The sequence below is a fragment of the Amblyraja radiata genome, chromosome 8 (genome assembly GCF_010909765.2).
Source record: "Amblyraja radiata isolate CabotCenter1 chromosome 8, sAmbRad1.1.pri, whole genome shotgun sequence".
NCBI lineage: Eukaryota > Metazoa > Chordata > Chondrichthyes > Rajiformes > Rajidae > Amblyraja > Amblyraja radiata.
Genome location: NC_045963.1, coordinates 18,651,665 through 18,674,210, shown reverse-complemented (window position 1 = coordinate 18,674,210; position 22,546 = coordinate 18,651,665). Strand labels below are relative to the sequence as shown.

At 41.0% G+C, this 22,546-nt stretch overlaps 1 protein-coding gene across 1 annotated transcript in view; it reads left to right on the top strand.

The window, feature by feature from the left end:
- Positions 1-22,546, top strand: part of ints7 (integrator complex subunit 7) — a 62,501-nt gene that overhangs the window by 25,593 nt on the left and 14,362 nt on the right. The window contains exons 10-14 of the mRNA XM_033025303.1: positions 8,186-8,283; positions 15,058-15,297; positions 16,449-16,586; positions 19,419-19,625; positions 21,770-21,964. Of these exons, the coding sequence (XP_032881194.1) occupies positions 8,186-8,283; positions 15,058-15,297; positions 16,449-16,586; positions 19,419-19,625; positions 21,770-21,964 (878 nt within the window). The remainder of the gene's footprint in view (positions 1-8,185; positions 8,284-15,057; positions 15,298-16,448; positions 16,587-19,418; positions 19,626-21,769; positions 21,965-22,546) is intronic.

The window sequence follows — 22,546 nt, the reverse complement described above, 5'->3', positions numbered from 1 at the left end:
TTCTCAGATGATGCTCTGTCAGGCCTGTAGAAAATAGCATTCTTCAGCTTATGCTTGTTTTGGGGGCTAGTCCCCTTCAGTTTTCTCTTCAGCATATAAAAGGCATGCTCAATTGGGTTCAGATCGGGCGATTGACCTGGCCAATTAAGAATTGACAATTTTTTTTGCTTTGAAAAACTCCTTTGTTGCTTTAGCAGTATGTTTAGGATCATTGTCTTGCTGTAGAATGAACTGCCGGCCAATGAGTTTTGAGGCATTTGTTTGAACTTGAGCAGATAGGATGCGTCTATACACTTCAGAATTCATTTAGCTACTACCATCACCAGTTGTACAATCAATGAAGATATGTGAGCAAGTACCACCGTGTTTCACAGATGAGGTGGTATGCTTATGATCTTGGGCAGTTCCTTCTCTCCTCCATACCTTGCTCTTGCCATCACTCTGATAGAAGTTAATCTTCATCTCTTCTGTCCACAAGACCTTTTTCCTGAACTGCGGTTGCTCTTTTAAGTACTTCTTGGCAAACCTGGTCATTCTATTTTTGCGGCTAACCAGTAGTTTGCATCTTGCCTTTGTATTTCTGTTCATGAAGACTTCTACGGACAGTGGTCATTGACAAATCCACACCTGACTCCTGAAGAGTGTTTCTGATCTGTCGGACAGATGTTTGGGGATTTTTCTTTATTATAGAGAGAATTCTTCTCCATGATGGATTCTTAGAGCAGCTGGTACTGGAGCCAACCACGGAGAAGGCAATTCTGGATTTAGTGTTGTATAATGAACCAGATTTGATAAGAGAACTTGATGTTAAGTTTTAATCTACAATTTGAGATGGAGACGGGTAAATCGGAGGTGTCAGTATTACAGTTGAACAAAGGGGACTATGGAGCCATGAGGGAGGAGCTGGCCAAAGTTGACTGGAAAGATACCCTAGCAGGGATGACAGTGGAACAACAATGGCAGGTATTTCTGGGAATAGTACAGAAGGTGCAGGATCAGTTCATTTCCAAAGAGGAAGAAATATTCCAAGGGGAGTAAGGGGCGACCGTGGCTGACAAGGGAAGTCAGGGACAGTATAAAAATAAAAGAGAAGAAGTACAACCTAGCAAAGATGAGCGGGAAGCAAGAGGATTGGGTAACGATTAAAGAACAACAGAAGATAACTAAAACGGCAATACGGGAGAAAAGATGAGGTATGAAGGTCAGCTAGCCAAGAATATAAAAGGAGGATAGTAAAAATGTATTTAGGTATGTGAAGAGGAAAAAATTTGTTACGACCAAAGTTGGACCTTTAAAGACTGAAAAGGGTGAATTTATTATGGGGAACAAGGAAGTGGCAGATGAGTTGAACAGGTACTTTGGATCTGTCTTCACTAAGGAGGACACAAACAATCTTCCTGATGTACTATCTGGAGTGACGTAGGAACTGAAGGAAATCCACATTAGGCAGGAAATGGTGTTGGGTAGACTGATGGGACTGAAGGCTGATAAATCCCCAGGGCCAAATGGTCTGCATCCTAGGGTACTTAAGGAAGTGGCTCTAGAAATCGTGGACGCAATGGTGATAATTTTCCAATATTCTATAGATTCAGGATCAGTTCCTGTGGATTGGAGGGTAGCTAATGTTATCCCACTTTTTAAGAAAGGCAGGAGAGAGAAAATAGGGAATTATAGACCAGTTAGCCTGACATCGGTGGTGGGGAAGATGCTGGAGTCAATTTAAAAGTTGAAATAGCGGCACATTTGGATAGCAGTAACAGGATCGGTCCGAGTCAGCATGGATTTACGAAGGGGAAATCATGCTTGACTAATCTTCTGGAATTTTTGGAGGATGTAACTATGAAAATGGACATGGGAGAGCCAGTGGATGTAGTGTACCAAGACTTTCAGAAAGCATTTGATAAGGTCCCACATAGGAGATTAGTGGGCAAAATTAAGGCACATGGTATCGGGGGTAGAGTGCTGACATGGATAGAAAATTGGTTGGCAGACAGGAAACAAAGAGTAGGGATTAACGGGTCCCTTTCAGAATGGCAGGCAGTAACTAGTGGGGTACCGCAAGGCTCGGTGCTGGGACCGCAGCTATTTACATTGTATATTAATGATTTAGATGAAGGGATTACAAGTAACATTAGCAAATTGGCAGATGACACAAAGCTGGGTGGCAGTGTGAACTGTGAGGAGGATGCTGTGAGAATGCAGGGTGACTTGGACAGGTTGGGTGAGTGGGCAGATGCATGGCAGATGCAGTTTAATGTGGATAAATGTGAGGTTATCCACTTTGGTGGCAAAAACAGGAAGGAAGGTTATCTAAATGGTGTCAAGCTGGGAAAAGGGGAAGTACAACGGGATCTGGGGGTCCTTGTTCTTCAGTCAATGAAAGTAAGCATGCAGGTACAGCAGGCAGTGAAGAAAACGAATGGCATGTTGGCCTTCATAACCAGGGGAGTTGAGTATAGAAGCAAAGAGGTCCTGCAGCTGTACAGGGCCCTCGTGAGACCACACCTGGAGTATTGTGTGCAGTTTTGATCTCCAAATTTGAGAAAGGACATTCTTCCTATTGAGGGAGTGCAGCGTAGGTTCACAAGGTTAATTCCCAGAATGGCGGGACTGTCATATGCTGAGAGAATGGAGCGTCTGGGGTTGTATACTCTGTAATGTAGAAGGATGAGAGGGTATCTTATTGAAACATATAAGATGATTAAGGGTTTGGACACGCTAGAGGCAGGAAACATGTTCACGATGTTGGGGGAGTCCAGAACCAGGGGCCACAGTTTAAGAATAAGGGGTAAGCCATTTAGAACGGAGATGAGGAAACACTTTTTCACACCGAGAGTTTAAGTCTGTGGAGTTCTCTGCCTCAGAGGGCGGTAGAGGCCGGTTCTCTGGATACTTTCAAGAGAGAGCTAGATAGGGCTCTTAAAGATAGCGGAGAGAGGGTTTCAAAGCTTGTCTCTTAAAAAGAAGACAGCAACAAAATTGTTAAAGGTAAACCAAGCCAATCCTTTACACAAGTGGTCATACCTTCGCTGTCTGCTTCTGAGGATCTTGGCTGGGAACCAGATCAACCTCAGATCGAGGGATCACAATATGTTCCCGGCAACTTCTTCGGGAGGTTGGTCACAAAGGGTCCGACAAGTGCACTCTTCTCCCCTTCTGATCCCGGTCAACTGCACCCTCTTACTCAGTCATCTGTTGCTGGTCCCAGCGAGGTCCCTGCCGACTAACGGCAAATGTCAAAGTTCGAGTGGAGCCCGGGGACAGACTGAGCAACGTTTGTGCTCTTTGTACTTCCCGCCACTACCAGCTGATAAACGATTAAAGATTGCCTTGGTTTACCTTTAACAATTATGTTGCTGTCTGCTTTTTTAAGAGACGAACTTTGACAAGGGGATATGGGGAGAAGGCAGGAACGGGGTACTGATTGTGGATGTTCAGCCATGATCACATTGAATGGTGGTGCTGGCTTGCAGGGCCGAATGGCCTACTCCTGCACCTATTATCTATTGTCTATCAACTGTGAAGGTCTTCCTTGGCCTGCCAGTCCCTTTGCGATTAGTAAGCTCGCCAGTGCTCTCTTTCTTCTTCATGATGTTCCAAACAGTTGATTTTGATAAGCCTAAGATTTGGTTAATGTCTCTAACAGTTTTATTCTAGTTTCTCAGTCTCATAATGGCTTCTTTGACTTTCTTTGGCACAACTTTGGTCCTCATGTTGATAAACAGCAATGAAAGTTTCCAAATGTGATGGAAAGACTGGAGGAAAGACTAGGTGCTGAGAGCTCTCTTATACCTGCATTAAGAAAGCATTTAAACACATCTGAGCAATTACAAATGCCTGTGAAACCATGTGTCCCAAACATTGTGGTGCCCTGAAATGGGGGACTATGTATAAACACAGCTGTAATTTCTACATGGTGAAATAAAAATGTATAAAAATACCCTTTAATAAAATCTGACAATATGCAATTTAACCACGTGATTTTTTCTATTACAAATCTCAAATTGTGGAGTACAGAGGCAAATAAATAAATGATGGGTCTTTGTCCCAAACATTATGGAGGGCACTGTATATCCCTCCATTTCCTGCATATTCATTGTGCATATTTATAAGCCACAGTTATTTCCGCTTCTATCACCATCTCAGGCAACTAACTGTTTCTTTACCCGAATCAAACACTGCAAAAATAAATGAATAAATTTGCTCTGCACATCTTTATACTTTGTGGAAACGTTTCTGACTGTCTATCCTATCTATGCCCCACAACCTTTTTATAGCTCATATCCTTAAATCTAGACAGCACCTTGTAAATCTCTTCTGTACGTTCTACAAAGCCTCCACATAACAGGGGATCAGAAGTGCACATAGTAATACAAATGTAGCCTAACCAAAGTTTTATAAAGCTGCATTGTGACTACCTGACTCGTATCCAATGCCCTGACTAATGTAGGCAAGCATACCAAACAGCTCCTTTGTTACTCTTTCTCTTTATGTTATTATTTGCAGGGAGCTAAGAACTTGGACCCCAAGTTCTCTCTGAACACCAGTGTTGTTAAGTGTCCTGCCATTAACTTTCTCTTTACATTTGATCTCCAAAGTGCAAAAATGTCTAGATTTAACGCCATCTGCCAGTTCTCTGTCCATATCCGTAACTGATATTTATAAGTTATAGGATTAGAATTAGGCCATTCAGCCCATCAAGGCTACTCTGCCATTCACTCATGGCTGATCTATCTTTCCCTCTCTAACCCATTCACCTGCCTTGTCCCCACAACTCTGACACCTGTACTAATCAAGAATCTATTCTCTGCCTTAAAAATTAAATATCCACCTTAATGACCTAGATCCTGCTGTACTCTCTGTCAGCCACCTTCTACTGTATGAACTCTACCAATTTTTGTGTCTAATTCAAAGTAACTAACCAACCCATCTGCCCTTTTCGCCCAATTTAAAAAAAAAGAATCACAAATGAGTGTGAAGAGGTACTCCAAGAATCACAGTGTGGCTTCCGCCCATCCAGAGGTAATGCAGACATGATATTCACAGCACGCCAACTCCAGGAAAAATGCCGTGAACAAAGGCAGCCTTTGTACATGGCCTTCATTGACCTGTCAAAGGCTTTTGACTTGGTAGACCGCTAGGCTCTTTGGAGCATACTATCAATGTATGGTTGTCACGACAAGTACATCAGAATATTGAGGCTTCTACATGATGGCATGTCGGTCTCTGAGTCCGAGCCCTTCACTGTGGAAACGGGGGTCAAACAGGGATGCATCATCGTACCCACCCTGTTTGTCGTCTTCATTGCTACCATACTTCACCTCATTGGTGAAGAGCTGCCACAGGGGATCCCGATCCTCTACAGAACTGATGGTGGACTCTTCAACCTTAATAGGTTGAAGGCCAAGAGAGAAGTCAGTAACACCGCCATCATGGAGCTTCAATACGCAGACGACTGTGCCATTGCAGCACACTCTGCAGAAGACCTCCAGGGCAACCTGAATGCCTTTGCCAAGGCATACAGAGCCATAGGCCTAGCCTTAAATATCAAGAAGACCCAGGTCCTACATCAACCTCCACCCAACCAGCTGTCTACCCAGCCCACTATAAAAGTGGACGACACCACTCTGAAAACATTGATCACTTCCCCTACTTTGGCAGCATTCTTTCCTCAAAAGCTGACATCGACTGAGGCCAACCATCGCCTGAGTTGTGCCAGCGGAGCCTACGCCAGACTCAGGAAAATAGTTTTTGAAGACCGAGACCTAAAGGCTCAAACAAAACTGCTGGTCTACAGAGCCGTTGTCCTCCCCACCCTGTTGTATGGAGCCGAGCCATGAACCACCTACAGCAGGCACCTGAGAGCCCTGGAACAATACCATCAAAGATTCTGAGGATCAGCTGGGAGGACAAACGCACCAACATCAGCGTTTTGGAGGAAGCCAACATGACCAGCATCACCAGCACAATAATGCAGCACCAACTTCGATGGACTGGCCATGTATTCCGCATGTCCAACACATGTCTCCCTAAAATCCTGTACACTCAATTGAAGAAAGGTCGGCAAGCACCCGGCGGGCCAAAGAAACGCTTCAAGGACAACATCAAGAACAGTCTGAAGAAATTCCACATCACATCGAGCAACTAGGAGCACATTGCACTGGACAGGCGCTTCTGGAGGAAATCCGTGCAGGAAGGAGCTGCACTTCACAAAATGGAACTACGCCGTGTCGCAGAAACAAAGCGACAGCACCGTAAGGAGAGAGAGAACGGGGCTTGACGACTATCAACCACCGCCAGTCTCCACTGCCCACGTTGCACCAAGGTGTGTGGATCGCGGATCGGCCTCTACAGACATCTGCAGATCCACAAGTAGACGACCCTATGGAGAAGAGAGGACAGTCATACTCGTTTCAAGTGACCGCCGATGAATCCCAAACGAGGTCCCAGCACTGATCCTGTGAACACCACTGGTGCAGACTTTCACATTCTTTCACCACTATCCTCTGAATCCAAACTATCATGTCACCATAGGTCCAATGCATCTAAATCTTCTGGATCAGCCTATCATGAGGGGCTTTACTGAAATCCATATAGTGAACATCCACTGCCTACCCTTATCAATTACCTTTGACGCCACCTCAAAAAAAACAGTCACGTTTCTTAGACATGACATGCCCTGAACAAAGCCGTGCTGAGTGTCCCTAATTAGATGATTCCCTGCCTATTGTGAGGCCTATAGTATAACCCCATTAGAGTGATTGTACCTTTCCTATTATGAGCTTCCTTCACATTACCTCAGTGGAGGAACCCTCCAGTATGTCCTCTCTGAGTGCAGCTGATATACCCCCCAATCGGTAATGCAATTACCTCTTTATCATGTCTGAAACATTAAAATCCTGGAACATTGAGCTCTCAGTCCTGTCCCTCTCAGAACCAAGTCTCCGTATAGGCGACAACTTCAAAGTTCCATGCACAGATCCAAGCTCTACATCTACCCATAATACGGGCATTAAACTGCCCATAAGTCTCACCATCTTCTTGAAATAGAAATTAAATTTACAATTCCTGTGCCATTGGGGTGAAGTGTTTAAGAAGGAACTGCAGATGCTGGAAAATCGAAGGTAGACAAAAATGCTGGAGAAACTCAGCGGGTGCAGCAGCATCTACGGAGCGAAGGAAATAGGCAACGTTTCTGGCCGAAACGTTGCCTATTTCCTTCGCTCCATAGATGCTGCTGCACCCGCTGAGTTTCTCCAGCATTTTTGTCTACCGTTGGGGTGAAGGCTGGATGAAGTTTAGTTTGGAGATACGGCGCAGAAAAAGGCCCTTTGGCCCACCATGTCCGCGCCGACCAGCGATCCCCAGACTCTTACCCTATCCTACACGCTAGGGACAATTTACAATTTTTACCTAAGTCAATGAACCTACAAACCTGTACGCCTTTGGAGTGTGGGAGGAAACCGGAGCACCCGTAAAAAACCCACACGACCACAGGGAGAACGTATCTCCGTCCAGGCAGCACCCGTAGTCAGGATCAAACCCAGGTCTCGGGTGCTGTAAGGCACCAACTCCACCGCTTCGTCACTATGTCATCCTGTTTTTGGAACTTTTACTAGTTTTTAAAACATTAGTTTGCCAATATGTAATTGTAAGGTGGGGTGCTAAAATTCACAGAGCAATGGTTTTGCACTAATAAATTACTTGTAATAAATAAAATAGCAATAAATAAATAAATGTTGCACTAATAATAATAAATGTAGTGGTAGTTAATTTAACCAGCTGGGTGGCAGTTGACCCATGTCACGTATTCCTTTTTGGTAATTAAAGCATGCATTTTTCTCGACTGGCCAAATCAAAGTGTATGTTATAAAATATGCTAACTCTGCTATGTGTCTCTAATTGAGTTGTTCACAGAGTCAATTTCTGTACGGAAATGTTCAGAGTTTTATTTCTATTGATATGGCATTATCTTGAAGAAAAGGGAATTGCAAAGGCAGGTTTCTCAAAAACCTGGCCTGCTTCTGCTTCTGACCCAGTCTCTCTGAGTGGCCTTATTTCTTATTTCAGTTTGGGGCATAATGAGAGAATGAAATGCATGACAGCCAGGCAAAACATTTAGCAAGATCATGTTTTTTCTACCAAAACAAAATTGAATCATGTTTGGAATTGTTTCACTTTGCAGATATTTTGGCTTTGGAACAAGATGCAGTTTTTGCTCTGGAATCCCTGCTTGTTCTTTGTAGCCAGGAAAGCAGTGTAGGAGCTCAGAATGCTTTAAAGGTAAGGAACAGGATCTGCTCTGAATGAATTGATGACCATTATGAGAAATTGTTTTATCGTAAATGGGCTCATTTTACCTTTCTGTTTGAAATGACAATTTTTGCCATCTGTTTGTGTTTTACAAGATGATGTGACGCAGGAGGCCATTCAGCTTGTTAAGATCAGCAGCCCATCTAGCTCTACTTACCACCCTTGACCCATGACCCTGTAAATTCTGTCTTCAATGTTGATTTAATTTCCTTTCTGACTGCTATATTTGAATTAATCTGCACTATTATTCCTGGCAGTGCATTTCAGATTCTTACCATTGATTAGTTGCTGTCAATGTTAGTTTCTTTGGCAGTCATCACTCTGCCTTTCTTTGTTCTTATCTCTCCTTCCAACGGGACCAATTTCCTTCCACCTAATCTGTTCATACCCTTCACGATTTTACATTACTGTTGAATCTCCTCACAACCTCGTCCATTACATAGATAAAAATGTTAGCTTCAGTTTATCCACTGACAGTCTCTGGTTGTTGATATTTTTGAGGTTTGAGTATTTTATTGCACAGATAGTTTTTGTTTTGCCTTGGCAGCACTTTCCATTGTGCTGAGAGAACATGTTGCTTGGCCTGATCCAAGGATGTGCAAATATTGATGACAAGAGGGTTGCTGATATTATTTCCCCTACCTTATGAATGGGCAACTTGCCCTCTAGTTATTTAAAAATAAATTTCAATAAAATAAATACACTATGAAGAATGTACGGTTAGAAGCTTCTTTCAAGCCTTCATTCAAGATTAGTAATGTTATCTGCCTTAATCACAGCTGAATCACTGCATATTTATAGTCTAGAAAGTAATCTGGGGCTAGGTGAAAAGGATCTTTAAAATTGAAAATATTTCCTCGGGTTTAGTGGTTGCAGATATTAAATAATTGCTGGAATGCGAGACTAATTTTTACAGCTTTTTGAACAGAAGAGTTCAGGCGTGAGGTAAGACCATCTGCTGCGCTATAATTGTATCAAAAACTGTCAGAAAGAAAAAAAATACACGGTATGGAATGATAGGATATTAAAGATATGGAAACCTAGAAAAAATGTAAGGTTAACAAACCTGGATGCATCATCAAACTGGTAGTAAGCCATTTCCATATTATCAAACTTCAAAAATAAACCTTGGATCTTCTCTTTCCTCTGGTGATACAGGCACAGAATCCTTGTAATTTCCCAATCAGCCATTACTAATTAGCTGCCAATTTACTCTCAGCATTAATTGTTCTACTATAAATTGGCCATCTGAGGGCATAACAATTCTAGTATGGAGTCCCATCTGTTTTGTTTGCACTGCATCTGGCTGTACTGTTTATATAGGTATCTGAAATTGGGAAGAGAATGTTAATTTGACAACTAAAGACCATAACATACTTCCTTCCCTGTTGTTTAAGAATAATAAGACTCTGCAGTGGTAGTCATACATTCACCAAGTCTAGCGTCAGAAGATCCTCCATGAGGGTGAACCCTCGGAAAGCATCCAGCTCCAATGGTGTACCTGGCAGTGTTCTTAAAACCTGCGCTGACTGACTTGCGGACATTTTCAACCACTCATTACTAAGTTCCACAGTTCCCACTGCTTTAAAAGGACATCAATAATACCAGTACCAAAGACACGTAAGATGACCTGTGTCAATGGCTACCTGCCAGTGGCATTAATGTCCACTACACAACGCTAGCTTAAGAAACTATTATCTTTTATGGACTGCATCTTTGGTTGCACTGTGGACTTTGGTTTTGCACTATTATGGTTACCTCATACTATGGTTATTTATAGTAATGGTATTTATAATTCATCTGTGTATATTGAGTTTACGAACCTGTTAAGCTGCAGCAAGTAAGAATTTTGTTGTTTCATTGCTGGTACATATGACACTTTAATGCTCTATTCACTCTTGATAAAGATAAGACAGTGCTCAAAAGCTCATCAAAGAAATTTGAATTGCACTGAATTATCATGTAAACCTCTTCCTTTTTTAATGAAGACCCTATTTAGAAAATCAAATACATAGAGCTTGTTAAGATTTCACACCAATTCGCAACAATTTGTTTGATATAATGTATAGATTGAGCAAAACACACCATGTAGTTGACACGATTTCCATTTATTTTCCACTCTGATCCTTTTTGATACATTTTTCTTTTGGATCCTTTCAATTGGTTCTCTTTTCATCCTTCCCTTTCTTCTTTCTGCATTATTTTCACTACTCGCTCATCTTTAGTCCACATGATTAGGTAGTCTCTCACTCCAATTAGCTTTCCATGCCTCGCACTCAGGAATTAATTGGAATGCAAAATTCAAGAGCATGCGAGTGAAGTGACTGAGAAGAATGGAAATAAATCTCAGCAATGAGCCGCAATGAGCGCAAATTAGATGGGGCTCAGATGCCTCCGCAATCCCACTTTGAATCTGGAGTAAATGGACGAAGATCAGGAGGTTGGGCCTAGGAAGACTCCCGTTGCTTTGAGCAAGGAATGGAGATGCTCCAGCAAGGCAAGAGAGCATCAGTGACACCAGCATCTACGATGAGCTGGGAAGAACTCCAAGTATAAGAAAGAACCAGTAGATAGAGAGAGAGAGAGAGAGAAAGTGAAAAATTATTGTTAAAACACAAAGTACGTGCTTTAACACCAGGATAAGCGCTCAACCAAGAAAACCATGCCGAATGCCAAAGTAGTATCCAAACTGCTTAAGCACATTTATGCTATAGAACAAGAACTAACTCTATATTCAGTAATAAGCTTTCTACATGTTAACAAACATGCAAGCTAATTGGTTAACCAAGAAACCCAATCCCAATGCCACAAGAGAATCTAAGATGCCTTTACACAGTTGAACTATGAGACAACAAAAACTAGGTGTGTAAATGCCAGTATATCATTGGGGTTATCAAGTGGGCACCTCCCCCCGCACTGATGTTTCATTAAGTTAGGTCCACAACACTTTGGGAAGGCTCAACAATTAGCTCTGGCACCCCAGAACCTGCACCCCAGAAACTTCAAAACCTGCTTCCACCACCTAGGCTACCAGTATGCACTACAAAGCAGCTAACGATGTAAATATCTGCTAAGCAAAAGAAACTACAGACAATTAATTCAGCACTCAAACCAATGCTACACAATCGTGTCCTGTCTTACACTTAACCTTATCCTAACTCTCCCATCAAACAATCGTAGTGCCACTAATATCAACCTCGCATCTAAAACCAGAAGGGATATACTTACCACGCGTTATATATTCCCTTTCTGCCCCAACTGACACTGTTTCTTCTCCACCAAATCCATTTGCTGCCTTGCTCTGATGCCTCTGACATCACCTTTATGGCTTGACACAAGCTCTGCCTGCAAATTTCTAGCTCTCCAAATAGTGACATGGTCGATCGCATTATGAAACCTCTACAACCCACCTCTACAGGACGTACACCTGCCTTCCATCCTCGCTAATTAACTTCTGCTTCCAAATCTACATATCTATGCTTTTTCCCTTCATAAGCCTCAATCACTGTTCTCTCAAGGCACCGTCAGTTCTATAAAAGACACTATCTGCTGACTAACTGACCAAACACTATATCTGGCCTCAAACTAGTATTCATTATTTTCTGCGGAATAACAAGACTTCTTCCCATATCGGCTTGCATCTCCCAATCATTGGCCCCTTAGCTGGGATATACAATATAGATATGTTTATAACTTTAAATGTGACAGAGCTGGTTGAGAATGCGATTAGAAAAAAACCCAATCTGTCCTGAGGACAGCATGATTAAAAGCATACAGCATGTAATGGAAATTTGCACTGAACTTTTGTCGAACAATGGTTAGGCCACAACTGGAATATTGTGTAGGAAAGAATTGCAGATGCTAGCATCAGAGATGTCCTCATTCTTTAGGAAACGGGGGTTCCCATCTTCCACTATAGATGAGACTCTCACTAGGGTCTCCTCGATATCCCATAGCTCCACTCTTGTTCCCCCTCCCTCCATTCGTAACAAGGATAGAAGTCCCCCTTGTCCTCACCTTCCACCCCATCAGCTGTCGCAAACAGCATATAATCCTCCAACATTTCCGCTACCTCCAACGGGATCCCACTTCTGGCCACATCTTCCCATCTCCACTCCTTTCCGCAGAGACCGTTCCTCCGGAACTCCCTGCTCAACTCATCCCTTACCACAAAAACCACCTCCTCCTCACGTACTTTCCCCTGCAACCGCAGGAGATGCAACACTGTCTCTTTACCTCCCTGCACGACTCCATCCAAGGACCCCGACAGTCTTTTCAGGTGGGGCAGAGGTTCACTTGCACCTCCTCCAACCTCATCTACTATATCCACTGTTCCAGCTGTCCGTAATGGCCGCCTCGCTAGCAGTATTTGTCCCTTCTCCGTTTTCATTATTTTAAGTATTTCTTGAATGTTTGTTCTAATCTCTCTTGGTATGTTTTATGTGGGGGGTGGAGGAGGGGGGGATCGGGGGAAACTTTTTCCAGTCACTTACCTCGACGGAGATGCGATTTTTCTCTGGATCTCTGCCTGGGATTTTTCTCTGGATCTCCTCCTGGGATCTTTTGCGGAGGATCGCCAGTGTTGGAGCTCCGACCGCGGGGCCTGTGGACTTTAACACCGTGAAGCAGCGGTCTCCGGTAAAAAGCAGCCGACTCGGGAGTTCCATGCCGTGGAGTGTTCCGATCCGTCCCGACGCCGGAGTTTCGTTCATCCCGACGAGAGGGCTTGAACATCGGGCCGTCGGCAGCGGCACTGCGGAGGGTTCAATGCCCCGACCATGGGTGAACAAAGGAGGAAGATGACTGAATTTTATTGCCTTTCATCACAGTGAGGAATTTTGATTCCAATGTGGTGGATGTTTATGTGAAACTTTATTTTATGTGCTGTGTGTATTTTTGCTTTTTTGCTTAGTATGACTGTATGGTAACTCAAGTTTCACTGTATCTTAATTGGTACATGTGACAATTAAATCGAATCTTGAACTCCTGTACATCGGCGAGATCAAGCGCAGGCTTGACGATCGTTACGCTGAACACCTCCGCTCAGTCCGCCTTAACCTACCTGATCTACCGGTTGCTCAGCACTTTAACTCCCCCTCACATTCCCAATCTGACCTTTCTGTCCTGGGCCTCCTCCATTGTCAGAGTGAGTCCCAGCGCAAATTGGAGGAACAGCACCTCATATTTCGCTTGGATAGCTTACACCACAGTGGTATGAACATTGACTTCTCTAACTTCAAATAGCTCTTGCTTTCCCTCTCTCTCCATTGCCTCCCCATCCCAGTTCTCCCACCAGTCTTACTGTCTCCGACTATATTCCCACCCACTCCCATGACATCAGTCTGAAGAAGGGTGTGGACCCGAAACGTCACCCATTCCTTCTCTCTCGCTGAGTTACTCCAACATTTTGTGTCTACTGGAATATTGTCTCCTTTCCTGATCAGTACACGCTTTGGGAATGACGTTAAAGCTGTGAAAGTGGATATATAAATGATTTAATGAATAGTTCAATGTACAAGGAACATGCATTATGTGGTTCAACTGGAAAAGTTGGTCTTGTTCTCCTTGGAGCAGAAAAGGATGAGTGTTGTTGGATGTGTTCAAAATAAAGAGGTCTAGACAGAATAAAAATGAATTTTCCCCATGAGTGGGTAGGTTGAGAGCCAGGGGATACCTGATTTGAAACAAAAACATATGTTGAGGAAAAAAAATGTGTTTTATTTTAAACGCAAATTTTTCACTTAAATTGGTTTGCTTGACACTGGAAGCTTTCAAGGGGGATTGGGATCAGTAGACAAGAAAAAAAAATTGGGAAAAGTGGGATTACTAGATTTCTTTAGCAAAGAGTTGGTTGGACATGGAATGGCAAAGATGCACAAATCCAGGCGTAGCAGAAGAATCTCATCATTATTTTGTGGATTCAGCCCTGTGACATCCTGTCCAATTTTGGAGATCTTGCCCCGGTTTTGGTTCAAAGACAGGATAACCATGGTAGTGTCGGGATTGGGCATTGCAGACTGGGGCTTGGGGGAAGAAAGATTAGGACATGGTGGATATGGGTGAGGGATAGGACAGGCTAATAATAATAATAATGGATGGGATTTATATAGCGCCTTTCTAATACTCAAGGCGCTTTACATCGCATTATTCATTCACTCCTCAGTCACACTCGGTGGTGGTAAGCTACTTCTGTAGCCACAGCTGCCCTGGGGCAGACTGACGGAAGCGTGGCTGCCAATCTGCGCCTACGGCCCCTCCGACCACCACCAATCACTCACACACATTCACACACATTCACACACATTCACACACACATAATACTACCTTGATGGTGAGGATGAGGGAGGAATTCTGGTGGAATTGTGGTAGTACATGTCCAGAAGCCAGTAATCTTGCACTGAAGGGAATCCTGCACAGCAGTCATGGATTTATGTTGGAATCCCACTGCACTGTGAGAACTTAATGCAAATTGATTTGTCATTCTGTGTTGGAAATCTAAGGCCACACTATCCTCCACTGCAAAAATGGCTGTGCAAGATTTAAATGGTCCTTCTCTGGTCCCTTCCAGTCTGTGCTGGGAATTAAAGTGCCAATTTATGCTGATGATTTTGAAAATTATGTTATAAATAGGCTAGGCATCTGTACTGTTGATGTTTTTATTGACACTCATACGGAAATCTAGAATCTAAGGAATCAGAATTATTTATGGCTTTCAAACTATTGGTCTTTTTCACTCTTGCACAGACTGCGTTTACCTGCATGGTGAAGCTCATGTGTAGTCGCCCTCATCTAAGCCAGCCAGTGGTGGAATCTCTGCTGACTCAACTACATAATGCCCAGGACATCGCTCGCATCCCAATGTGCCACTGCCTTGCTGCTATAGCAGTGCAATTGCCCGTCCTGGGAGAGGGAATGCTGGGAGAGCTCATGGAATTATACAAGATGATTGGATCGTCATCTACGGACAAACAGCAAGAGCTTATGGTAAAAATCCTTAGGATTATTTTCTGTGGATGTTTTATTTGTAAAGAACAGTACCTGGTTTGGTGATACTCATTTCCTAGAAGGAAATAATGCATCCGTTATGAAGTTGATGGCAATTAGGAGCATGATAATCATAAAGGTTTGCAGCGCAGAAAGTGACCATTTAGCCAAGTACATCTGAGCCAATCTCTGAAGAAGTTCCAAATGACAACTGACCAAATATATTATGAATGACCACAGAGAACATCTACTATCTCTCCTTTTATATTATTTTATCAGAACCTTTACTTTTTTTTAATAAATCCATCCTAAAGGACAAATTAATCAACGATTTTCGAAGTGTTTCATGTAGTCTGGAGATTCAGAATGTATTCACGATTGAGTTAATTGACATTAAGTAATAAATGATTATTTAGTTAATCAATCCACATTTAATTAAAAAAATATTAAGATAGGGTTTGTTTTCAAAACAATGATAAAGGATTTTTAATGGAGTCAGATTTTGCTCTTTATAAAGAGAGCATAATGAGCCTTCAGTTTACAGTTCTCATGCAGCACATCACAGCCCAGGCCGTTTGGTCCACAATGCCTCTGCCTGCATGTGATTCTTATCTCTCCTTTCCATGCATACCCACGTGCCTACATAAAAGCTTCTTAAATGCCACTATTGTAACTTCCAATCCCATCTCCCTGGGCAGTGCCATTTAGACACCCATCATCCATTTAAAAAAAAACTTGCACATCTCCTTTAAGCTTTCTTCCTCTAACCTTAAAGCTATAAAGTCTAAGTAATTAGACAAGTAAGTACGACTTTTCTTAATTATCCCAAGCAGGTATTTTCACTTCAAATGTTATTTTTTTCAAAACTAATGGCTAATTGTGTTTATGTATCTAAACTCTTTGCAAAGTAATCACTGCCACATAATATTCAGACTATTTGGACGTCTTCAGATTAGCAATGATTTCATCTTTTGGTTACTTAGTGTAAATTATCCATAATGGTTTGTATTAAGTTATGCTTGATGCATTCTTGTTTTGTGCACTGGGAAGTTTGACGTTGAAAGTTTATATGTAAATTAAAATGAATTGCATTTTTTAAAATGTTACTTCCATATTTTTAATCCACAAATTCCCTTTCCTCTGCCCATCAGGTGGCATTGGCTACAGTTATTTTTGTAGCCAATCAGAAAACTATGTCTGCTGATGTTAAAAGTGTGATAAAACAACAATTGGAAAATGGAGCCAATGGCTGGACCGTTTACAAGATTGCCCGTCAAGCATCCCGCATGGTGAGCATTTGGAAAAAAAAAATGTCAACACTTTTTCTACAAATTAATTGATTATATCTAAAGAGTAAATATTGTTACCAATGTTTAATCTTTCAAACTCTAACTTTGAGAAGTATCCAAGCTTTCTCCCAAAAATAATTTGGAACCTGGAGAAGACTCCCTCGGCAGATCATGTGTTTGCCTGGAAACAAAAAATTCTGTCAATGTTATTCTACACATTATCCCAAGAGGTACAGGCGAACTGTTCAGGCTGTAGGAGGTTTTTTTTCTCCACATTATGAACTGAATTTGTACTGGTACAGTGGAAATAGCGTAAGTACATCTTTACTTATGCATTGTCAAAATCTCCATCACTATTCTCTTTCCACGTCACTCCTAAAATCAGTAACATCTGTCCCTAACGGTCAGGCGGTGGGATTAAAAATTCAGCGTGAAGAGAATTAGCTTCTATAAAATTGACTTTTTTCTCTCTCAAACTTTGGGTTTAACGTCAAAGCCATTATTTTCCATGTCCATGTTCATTCATTTTAAAACACCTGCTCTAACTTGCACATCCCTACAGTCCTGCTTTATCCTCTCTCTGGAAACTCTTCTATCCTTGTGTACATCCTACCATTTGTCCATCCTCTGATATATTTTGTGCATCATTCCTCCTTTTACCCATCATTGATGAATTCATTTGTCCACTTCAGTTCACTGTAACACTGCCACCTCTCCTCATTGCCTTCCAGAATCCTGTGCCAAGCTGTTGTGTTTTCTGCTAATCGATTTGACCATGGCTCAAGCCTCAATTCCATAGTTTTTTGATGAAGCAGATAAGACTACTTTGTATTGCAATGGTTAATGTTGTGCTGCATGCCCATTCTTGAATTGTATCTTTCCACTTTTGCCTCTGAACATAACTGCAGATAATTCCTGGATTACATAAAGGTTCTATTCCTCAGAACTGTCTGTCGATTTCGTTCGAGAACCAGAAATGTCTGTTTTCTGTCGTAATTTGTTGTATCGCTCAACATATTCTTGCTATAACTTTTTCATTTCATTAAATAATCAGCCTAACACTACCCATAATTAAACCAATGGAATATATATTGTGTCCAGTAATACAGAATACAACAAAACATTTAACTATTACTACCATGAAAATACTTGAAAAATGTATGGGAAAATGTGGAAAACCCAGTTAACGTTAGCCATGTCATTTGTAACCCAGTGAGCTCCTGTATTACCTTCATAGAAGCTTATAACTAGAGTCAGTGACATTTTAATGAAATAGATTGTGGACATTATATTTGATTAGGCAACACCTGGATTACCTCTTCTTAGATTTCTATAAAATTTGAGGAGTGTGATATCCTGATTGGAATTAATCTGGAAAAGACGGTATTATTCATTTGCTTTACCCATGTAAGTGGATACCCGGGATAAACCACCTGCTGATGTTTCAGTTCATGATTTTATCTTCACTATTGTAGCAGAAGGTTCATGCTGGATTTTAGATAGTGTGTTCTTTAATTAGGTTCTACGTAATAGTTACATCCAGGAAGAGCAGGAGAGTTCCTGAGATTTAATTTTAGCCACAAAGCAAATTAATTGTTCCTTTCTTTTTGCAGAGCATTTTGACTGCACATCTGCTACAGGAAATATGTTTATTGCATGTACAGTGCTGACTGGCCATCATGAAAGCATACGAATAGGGACAATGTTTATGATTTGTTAAATTTCCATCATATATTTATTAGCCTCTTTGTACCATTTATTTATGGATCAGATCGTGGGCAAACAATGAAAATTAATTGTATCCCTAATAAATGCTGTGTAAAACCTTCTGGTTATTAATTAAGAATCAGTGACTTCTAATTTGTTTATAGTATGAGATCAGTATACTGTGTGGATATTTGTTCTGATTGTGTGCTTTGTTGTTCCAGGCCTGGAAGCTGTAAAGGTTAAAGTGTAATTAATTTGTCACTGTTGTATTCTCCATTGTGGTGACAAGTTTCGTTTTGCCTGTAAACGTTTACCACAGTTTACTTGCAGCCTCTAGTGGTAGGTCCCAACCACTGCAGTATTTTTATAGACAGATCTAAATAATTTCATCAAATGCTAGTCTCTTTGTTGCTTTGGTACAATGCAGAACGTTTTGGTTCATAGTCTTCCACGCCTTGGTAATTTCAGGATTTGTCCAGATACTCACTCAAGCATTGCATTTCAAATTCCAACCACTCTCTACACAGGGAAACAAGCAGTAATTATTATTTGCTTCATATTGCATGAAGGTTGATTATGTAACATTGTTCTATAACAGAATAGCTTGCTAAATCAAACCTATAATTGACCACCTATAAAGGACAACTGCCTTTTCTTCAAAAGACAAAGTACTGTAGGAACTCGATGGGTGAGGCAACATTTAAGGAGGGAATGACGGTTCGGGTCGGGACCCATCTTCAGACTGAAACGTCATCTATCAGACGGAAGAAGTGTCTCGATCTAATTCGTAGTCCAACCATTTCCTCCACAGATGCTGCCTCACCCACTGTGTTCCTCCAGCACTTAACTCAATATTCCAGCGTCTGCAGTGTCTTGTGTCTCGGCCTTTTCTTATTGGCAGGTTGCAGATTTGAGCCTTGGGTCCACCACATTCTTAGATTCCCAATTTGATCACATTGACGACATGAAGTCGTTTACTTTCCATGGCAGAACGAAGAAAAATCATAAGTTTCAGCTCTGAAATTAAGGGCAACAGGAACATTTGAACAGGAGTCACTTCTACCAGTTTGCAGACCTGCATTTTGACTGATATTCTTTTTAATATTTTGGTTCTGGTGTTTTCAGGGAAACCACAACATGGCAGGAGAGCTTTATCATGGCCTGTTAACTCAAGTGGCCTCTGAGCATTTTTACTTCTGGCTAAACAGCTTAAAGGAATTCTCAAAAGCAGAGGAAGGTTTGACAGGCCTACAAGACAGCGAATCTAGTGTTGCACTGGCTCGTATAGCTGAAGCGTTGAAACATTACCAGAGGGGCATCGCTTCTTTGACAGTAGGTTTAACATTTTGCATTTTTCTCAGTGGTCCTAATTATTTAGGAAATTTGTTCAAAGGAGCTGGCAGCTGATCCATGTTAGTCAATATTGAAGGCAATATTGAATTTAGAAATCAAATTCAAAAAACAACAACAAAAAGTGACAAAAATATTTTGCAGGGGATTTTTATATATCAGAAAATTCTACATGAAACACTGCTGGTAATTTGGAAAATTTAATTTTAATGGAATATGATTGGATTTTAGCTGGGATAATGGTAAGTATTGGCAAGAATCCCAAATAAAAATTAGTAAACTCAAAAGCATCCCCATGACATTCTAGATTACTGAGGAAAGCCCAAGGGCAAATGGAGAATCTAACTATCTTTTAAATCTCTTATGACAGATAAGCTAACCTGATAACTCAAGGTCACTCGTGTTAGAAATTGTTTTTGCCAGCGTCATCATGGGTTTAATGATGCTGGTTACTCCTGTAGGCTGACTCAGGATCTTTTGTGCCCTTAACAGAACTACCTCTAAGGAAGTTCAAGTTATAACACGTTTCCAGAAAGCAAATTGGATATAATGTGCTTGATGAATAAGGGAACACTATTTGTATTAAGCAGTCTGAATTGATTATAAGGTGATTTCAACCAGGAACTAAAGAACCACTTTAAGGTTACTTTGGAAATTGATCGGGAACAAAAAAGCTGTTTTATAAGAATAACCGTCCAGGGGGGAAAAAATTGACACATAACTTCCCCACAGTAATCAGACATCATAATAAGAACATAATCTGGCAGTTCTACCGCAGGTGGCCATTGAAATTAATGTGCAGTCACTTCAACTTGGTGCACAGGTGTTTCAGGATAGCGATTAAAAAGCTATAATAAAAAACTATTAGCTTGCCAAAAATAAAAGTAGATAGCATAGATATTTTAAAAAGGCAGTGAGAGGAAAAAAAATCAAGATGATTAATCAACATGGTTTTCTCTGAAAGGGAAATCTTGTTCGTTTAATACAGCACCTTATAATAATATGCACTGTGGATAAAAGGGGATGGGTGGAGGTACTATTTAAATTTCTAAAAGGCATTGAACAGGTGCCACATCAAAAGATTATTGCAGAAAATAATTTATGGAGGTAAAGTTGACGTGGATAGAAAATTGTCTGCTTAAGAGGAAATGGTAGGCAAAATGGGTTATTTTATAGTTAGCAGGTGCAGCACAGCGATTGATGCTGAATTCTCAACTTCACAATTTATATAAATGTATGTAAACGTCTTGAACAAAGACACTGGTGCTAAATTTACTTATGATAAAAATAGATAGGAAAGTAAGTTGCAAAGAGGACCTAAGTAGACCACAGACAGATAGATGAATGGGTGAATTGAGTGGGCAAAGATCTGGCAAATGGAATATATTGTGGTAAAAGTGTTGATGTTTTAATTTTTTTACTCTGCCAAAATGGACAACTTGGTTAAATGAGCGATTGCTAAGCTCTGAGAGGAAACAACATGTTTTTATGTATGATTTACAAATGGCTTGCATGCAAGTATGTCAAGTAAATAGGAAAGTTATCAACGTGTTGTTTATTGCTAGAGGTGTCAAATATCGGAGTAGAAAGTTATATAGCACATATATAACATATATATAGAAAGTTGTATAGAAACAGAATGCAGGGTTGTGTTTGCAATAGGATCAGCCATGAAGGCATAGCTTTGAGGTCAGAGGGGCATTACTTAAAAGAGATGTGCGCGGCAATTTTTTTCTTACAGAGAGTGATGGGTGCCTGGAGCGTGCTGCCATGGGTGGTGATGGAAACAGATACAATAATGGTGTTTAAGATGCTTCTATATAGTCTCGTGGATATGTATAGAATGGAAGGATATGGATCACATGCAGGCAGAAGTGATAGAGCAAGCTTTTGGCACTGATTGACTTTCTGCTGCTCATAATTCATGTTCAGTACCCTCCCTTGTACAGACTACATCTTCAGACATCAAATCCCTAGTCTCCAAAGAAACCCTTGCTGTTTGATTTTCTATAAATAATGATTCTACATTGTCCCAAATGATAGTTATATGAAAGGTAAGGCAGGTTTTTAAATTTAAAAAGAAAATGATTTGACACCATAAATACACTTTTAAATGTTTCTTCCAGGCTGCAAGCACACCTACCAATCCCCTAACATTTCAATGTGAATTTGTTAAACTACGCATTGACATGCTCCAGGCATTCTCCCAACTGATCTGTACCTGTAACAGCTTGAAGACCAGCCCACCACCTGCTATTGCCACAGCAATTGCTATGGCATCAGGAAATGACTTGCAGAGATGTGGCCGTATTACCAACCAGGTTTGTATATGTTTACCATATGTATTGGATCAGGACTATATTAGGGATGGTCCTGATGGTTTGGAGGTTAGCCGTCGAAGATTGAAATTATATCCCAAATCCAAAGCAGGGGTTGGAAATAGTTGAATCATTTCTGAGCCCCTTGCCTATGAGTTAACTTATTCTCTACTTCTACTCTCATTGTTATCTGTATACGTTTACTATTTTCACATTTCTCTAAATGTCGAAAACAAAAGCAAAATGCTGGATACACTTAACAGGTTGAACCTCATCTATGGGGGGGAAAACTGAGTTAATATTTCAGCTTCTGTCCTTCATCAGAACTTTGACCTAAAATGTTGACTCTTGTTGAATATTTCCAGTTTTTGTCTTTGATTTCCAGCATCTGTAGTTTTATATTTTCCTGGATTATATTATTGATTATAGATTATAGATATTGATTATAGTGACCCCACAAGCAAGATATTTGTACAAAAGCAGATAATTAATGTTTTTATTTTCATTACATTTTAAAAATGTGTTTAATATGGTAAGAAGCAATTGGAAATTGGATATGAATCTAAAGATTCAGCAGTTGATTAG